At 37.5% G+C, this 6642-nt stretch overlaps 1 protein-coding gene across 1 annotated transcript; it reads left to right on the plus strand.

Annotated features, from left to right (window-relative positions):
- The first annotated feature begins 3134 nt into the window (after positions 1-3134).
- On the plus strand, positions 3135-6250 carry LOC113040986 (uncharacterized). Its single transcript, XM_026199228.1, has 2 exons — positions 3135-4610; positions 4663-6250. Exons 1-2 carry the CDS (start codon positions 3444-3446, stop codon positions 4672-4674), a joined length of 1179 nt encoding a protein of 392 aa, XP_026055013.1. The 5' UTR covers positions 3135-3443; the 3' UTR covers positions 4675-6250.
- The last annotated feature ends 392 nt before the right edge of the window (positions 6251-6642 follow it).

Consider the following 6642-nt stretch of genomic DNA (forward strand, 5'->3'; position numbering starts at 1 on the left):
TCTCCGAACCAAAATACAAATTGTGTGAAGCAAAATAGGTCCATATTAAATATTTACCTGGGACCTTGAGCGCCTCCAACCTGGAGAGAAGCTTGAGAGTGAGGTGAGCTAGTTTTCACACAATTCCTAATAATTCATTAATTTAGACTTCTTCATAATGCTTTTTTTTATGTGTGGAACAGACACATGATTGAACCACTTTCTTGTTCAGGTTATCAATGCCTACCTCACTTGCATAGCAAGCAGGTATGCAGGAGAGGCATTTGTCATTGATTCATTTCAAATGACAAATCTGTGGAATGGCAAGGCCAATTAAATGAAGAAGGTAAGCAAGCTTGTTTATTTTGATATGATTACCATTAATGTTCATGTTTAATATATGATTCTCCAGGTATATGATTTGCTGGTGGGCTCTGGAATTGAGGGTGACCACTAGACACTGCAGGTTTGTTTCACTCTATGATGTCTGTTGTTCTATTACACTATAAGCAAATGGATTTTTGTTCCCTTAAGACTGAAAGATAAATTCAATGTCTTGCCAGGCAATATATCCAAAGAAAGGAAATATCATTTATATGAACTCCTGTGGTGAAAGCACCAGGACATTTGACCACTGCCTTAAGGCTGTGAGGTGAGAAATTAAAAACCCTCATCAGGTAATGGTTTATAAGTTTTATACAAAATTATCTTTCTTCAATAAAGGGGGTTTCATGGATAAAAAGGGTTTCAAGTGTGCCACATGAAGTGTGTCAAATTACCTCACAGCTTACAACCAGATGCCACTTCATGTGGGGTGTTAGTGTGTAAGGTAAGCAGTTGCAACACAATTGATTTTATAATTGCATTAAACTTGTTCACCCCCCCCCCCCCCCCCTATTTTCTAATTTGCAGAAGCACTTCTTCTCGGGGGATACTTGACCATCTCATGCACAGACGTATATAATATGATCACTGATCATAATATAGATGTGCTCTGTTTGACAGAAATCTGGCTAAAACCTGATAATTACATTATTTTAAATGAGTCCACCCCCCAAGATTACGGTTATAAACATGAGCCACATCTAAAAGGCAAAGGGGAGGTATAGCTTCAATTTATAACAACGTTTACAGGATTTCTCTGAGGGCAGGCTTCAAGTATAACTCGTCTGAAGTAATGGTGCTTCATATAACATTATCCAGAGAAAACAAATGTTAATGATAAATCCCCTGTTATGTTTGTACTGGCTACTGTATACAGACCACCAGGGCACCATACAGACTTTATTAAAGAGTTTGGTGATTTTACATCCGAGTTAGTTCTGGCTGCAGATAAAGTTTTAATAGTTGGTGATTTTAATATCCATGTTGATAATGAAAAAGATGTATTGGGATCAGCATTTATAGACATTCTGAACTCTATTGGGGTTAGATATTTCAGGACATACTCATTGTCAAAATCATACTATGGCACTGTCACACGGAATTGATGTTGATAGTGTTGATATTATGCAGCCAAGTGATAATATCTCAGATCATTATTTAGTTTTGTGCAAACTTCATATAGCCAAAATTGTAAATTCATACTTGTTACAAGTATGGAGGAACCATCACTTCTACCACAAAAGACTGCTTTTTAAGTTATCTTCCTAATGTATCCAAATTCCTTAGCATATCCAAAACCTCAGAACAACTTGATGATGTAAAAGAAACTACGGACTCTCTCTTTTCTAGCATTTTAAATACAGTTGCTCCTTTACGCTTAAGGAAGATTAAGGAAACCAGTATGACACCATGGTATAAAGAGCATACTCACACCCTAAAGAGAGCAGCCCGAAAAATAGAGCGCAGCTGGAGGAAAACAAAACTAGAGGTATTTCGTATTGCTTGGCAGGAAAGTAACCTATCCTACTGAAAAGCATTAAAAACTGCTAGATCCGATTACTTTTCTTCTCTTTTAGAAGAAAACAAACATAACCCCAGGTATTTATTCAACACAGTGGCTAAATTAACGAAAAATAAAGCCTCAACAAGTGTTGACATTCCACAAGTGTTGACTTCCACAAGTCATAGATCCTCTTCTGACTATTATTAATTCCTCATTGTCATTAAGATATGTCCCCAAAACCTTCAAACTGGCTGTTATTAAAAAAAAAAAAAAAAAAAAAAACACAATAGGCCCCAAAGAACTAGTCAATTATAGACCAATTTCAAATCTCCCTTTTCTGTCCAAGATACTAGAAAATGTGGTATCCTCACAATTATATTCCTTCTTAGAGAAAAATGGTATATGTGAGGATTTCTAGTCAGGATTTAGACCATATCATACTACTGAGACTGCTCTCCTTAGAGTTACAAATGACCGGCTCTTATCATCTGATCATGGTTCTATCTCTCTATTAGTTTTATTGGATCTTAGTGCTACATTTGACACAATTGACCACAACATTCTTTGGCATAGACTTGAACACTTTGTTGGCATTAATGGAAGTGCATTAGCATGGTTTAAATCGTACTTATATGACCACCATCAGTTCATAGCAGTGAATGAAGATGTATCATATCAATTCAAGTTTATTTGTATAGCGCTTTTTACAATACAAATAATTAAAAAAGCAACTTTACAGAAAGTTATGTTTCTACAATATTTAGTAGTAGCTTATAAGTAGTGACTGTCAGTAACAATAAACTTCAATATCGATCACAAGTGCAGTATGAAGTACCTCAAGGCTCAGTACTAGGGCCGCTACTCTTCAAGCTTTATATGTTACCTTTGAGAGATATCATCATGAAACATGGTGTTAGCTTTCACTGTTATGCTGATGATACTCAGCTCTATTTCTTCATGGCCCGGTGAAACACATCAATTTGAAAAACTACTTGAATGCATAGTCGATATACAAAACTGGATGACGATTAATTTCTTACTGCTAAATTCTGAAAAAACAAAGGTGTTAATTATAGGACCTAAAAACTATGCATTTAATAACCTATAACACTGTCTAAGACTTGGTGGCTGCTCTGTCTGAACCTGGGCTTCCGGTCTGAGTGAACGCTGGCGTGTGTATCGGCCGCTGCTCTCAGGCATTTTTAGACTTTTTTAAAAGTTTTAAAAAGTTTTTTTTTTTTTTTTTTTTTTTTTTTCTCCTGCAAATTTTTAAACTATTTTAACGAATTTAAAAGGATTTGAAAAAGGACTGTCCTCACAGGTTTGGAGACTAAACTCACATCCGTTCTGTTTATTCTGCTGTTTCCTGCGAAAGACGCGAAACAGGCTTATCTCAACTGGTTCTTGTCGTCTGTTCATGGTTTGGAAACTATGCAACTGACTTCTCTGCCGTTCTTGTCAAGATCTTCACGAAAGGACGCACACCAGGGTGATACCACCTGATTCCTGTGTTTTGTTCGTCCATGGTAGGATTGAATGTCCACTATTAACTCTGGATTGCGAGCGGAAAATGTAAATGTTATCCCTTTTGTTTTTCTTGATGTGTTTGACTCTCCCTGCTGATCATCGTCAATTTCAATCAGATTTTCTCTGTCTGCCTGCATACTCAGACCATTGTTTTATCTTCGATATGGCTTTATACTATTCATCATCCGACTTGCTACGTTTAAAATCCTCGTACCGCCTGCCAGTCGGAGTTTATAATCAATGTGCTGCCCTGGGAATTACGCGTCGACCACGGTATGTGCATCGTGGATCACGTCGCTGTTATAGCAGTTTTCAGATGGCTTCTTCTGACAGTCATGTTCCAGTCATCTGGTCTTCTCGTCGTCATCAACTGAATGATCTAAATGATGTAAAACGCGGTGTTAATGTAAACAATCTTAGCGTGTTAAAATACACTGCCAGTGTCCCGTTGGAAAAGACTGAAATCACCTCCATAAAAATGGGTCTCTTAAATGCACGATCTATATCTAACAAGGCCTTTATTTTGAATGATTTTATGATGTCATGTTCGCTTGACTTTTTCTTTATTACTGAGACTTGGTTGAATCCTGGTGATCAGATGGCTTTGGGTGAGTTGACACCACCAGGCTGTGACTCTTTGAACTCTCCTCGGACCGCAGGACGAGGAGGTGGGGTTGCCACTGTTTTCCGTAACACTTTTAAATGCAGACTACTATCCACACAAATCTATTCGAGTTTCGAGGTACAGCTACTAAAGATTGATACTCTGGATTCTTTTTTCTGTGCTTTGGTATATAGACCGCCCAAATGGAATAAGGATTTCATCCAGCAATTTTCTGATTTTCTCTCTGGTTTGATGTCTCGCTGTGATAAACTTTTGGTCCTTGGGGATTTTAATGTCCATTTATGCTGCCCATCAATGCCATTGGTTAATGAATTTCTTTCTCTTATTGAGACTTTTAATTTAACACAACATGTTTTTGGTTCTACTCATATGAAAGGTCACACATTAGATCTTGTGTTATCATTTGGTATTTCAGTATCAAATCTGGAGGTTTCAGATGTAGGTATTTCTGACCATTATTCAGTGGTATTCGATGCTGTTTGTTCTTATATCTATCCAATCTCTTCTCAGCCTTTACATTATGCTAGGTCCATCAATTCTACAACTGCAAACCTTTTTTCAGAATTTTATTTATCTCATGTTACAGACAAAATCGATGGAGAGGACATTGAGGTGCAGGTTGAGGTTTTTACTAAGTCTTGCACTTTTGCTTTAGATTGTGTTGCCCCTCTTAAACTAAAGAAACACAAGGGAATCTCTCAACCTTGGCTAAATAATGTAACACGCACTTTTAGAAAAGAATGTAGAAAAGCTGAACGCAAGTGGAAGAGAGATAAACTTCAAATTTCATCTGAAATGTTAAAAAATTCTTTGGCTAACTATCAGAAAGTAGTAAAGGAGGAAAAAATGAAATTTTTCTCTAAGGTAATTTCAGATAATGCAAACCGGCCAAAAGTACTGTTTAACACAATTGATTCCATTTTAAACCCCCCAAGGAATGTCATGAGAGATGCCACACAAGAAACTTGTGAAGAATTTTTATTGTTTTTTACTCAAAAAATTGAGAAGATCAGAAGTGAAATTGTACCTTTACAATCCTGTTCATCAATTAATCCTGCGCTGTCTAATATTTTTTCAAACTTTGAACCGGTTTCCTCAGCGCAGTTAGCAGATATTGTCTGTAAAATGAACGGAGGTAGTTGCAGACTGGATGTTCTACCTACTCATCTTTTTAAAGATGTTTTCTCTACTGTGAGTTCTAGCCTAACAGCTATAATTAACAGCTCTTTGATGAGTGGAGTAGTACCTAAAAGTTTCAAACATGCAATTCTTCATCCCTTGTTAAAAAAACCTAATTTGGATCATACAGTCCATAACAACTTTAGGCCAATTTCTAAATTGCCTTTTATTTCCAAGATTTTAGAGAAAGTGGTCTATTCGCAGCTATATTCATATCTGAATACTTATGATATTTTAGATACATTCCAGTCGGGCTTTAGGACCTGTCATAGCACAGAATCTGCACTGCTCAAGGTCACTAATGATATTTTATTATCGTTGGACTCCGGATCACATGTTGTTCTGGTTTTATTGGATCTGAGTGCTGCCTTCGATACGATAGACCATGAAATTCTTCTCAATCGGCTGGAGTGTTGGGTTGGTGTCCAGGGTATAGCTCTACAGTGGTTTGCATCATATTTAAGAGACAGGACAGTTGCTGTGAATTTGGGAGACTTCTCTTCCACATTGGCCCCTTTAGTTTGTGGTGTCCCTCAGGGGTCGATTTTGGGACCGTTGCTGTTTTCTCTTTACATGCTTCCTCTAAGCGCTATTTTTCGGAAGTATAGTATTTCATATCACTGTTATGCAGACGATCTCCAGTTTTACCTTCCTGTGAGCTTAGATAAAACCTGTTCACTGAACAAAGCACAGGAATGTTACAGTGACATTAAACTCTGGCTATCTAGCAACTTTCTCCAATTAAATGAGAGTAAAACTGAGGTTTTGATTGTAGGCTCTCCCGTCTCACCTGCCTTTCCTGATCATTTAGGATCCTTATCCCTAAAGACTGCGAATCATGTAAAGAGTTTAGGGGTTATTATGGACTCATCACTTAACTTTAAGAAACAGATTGGTGCCGTTGTTAAAGGTAGCTTTTTTAACCTGAGATCAATTGCTAAAGTAAAGCATTTTTTATCCAGTAAGGATTTGGAAATTGTGGTTCACTCCTTTATCACATCTAAGCTTGACTATTGTAATTCTCTATATATTGGTCTTCCCCTGACTTTGCTTGCCCGCTTGCAGTTAGTGCAGAATGCAGCAGCAAGGCTGTTAATGGGGGTGAGAAAGAGAGACCATATTACTCCTGTACTACAATCCTTACATTGGCTTCCGGTCAAATTCAGGATTGATTTTAAAATTCTCTTGTTTGTCTACAAGACGCTGTCAGGCCTTGCACCCCAGTACATCAGTGATCTTATTGTTCCTTATTCTCCTTCTAGAGTCCTCAGGTCTACCGATCAACGGCTTTTAAAGGTCCCTCGTTGTAGTCTAAAATCAAAAGGAGATCGAGCTTTTTCTGTAGTAGGTCCCAAACTCTGGAATAGTCTCCCATTCCATGTGAGGTCAGCTCCATCGGTAACAACTTTTAAGTCCTATTTAAAAACGTATTTGTTTTCTTTAG

This window comes from Carassius auratus, chromosome 23 (genome assembly GCF_003368295.1).
Source record: "Carassius auratus strain Wakin chromosome 23, ASM336829v1, whole genome shotgun sequence".
NCBI lineage: Eukaryota > Metazoa > Chordata > Actinopteri > Cypriniformes > Cyprinidae > Carassius > Carassius auratus.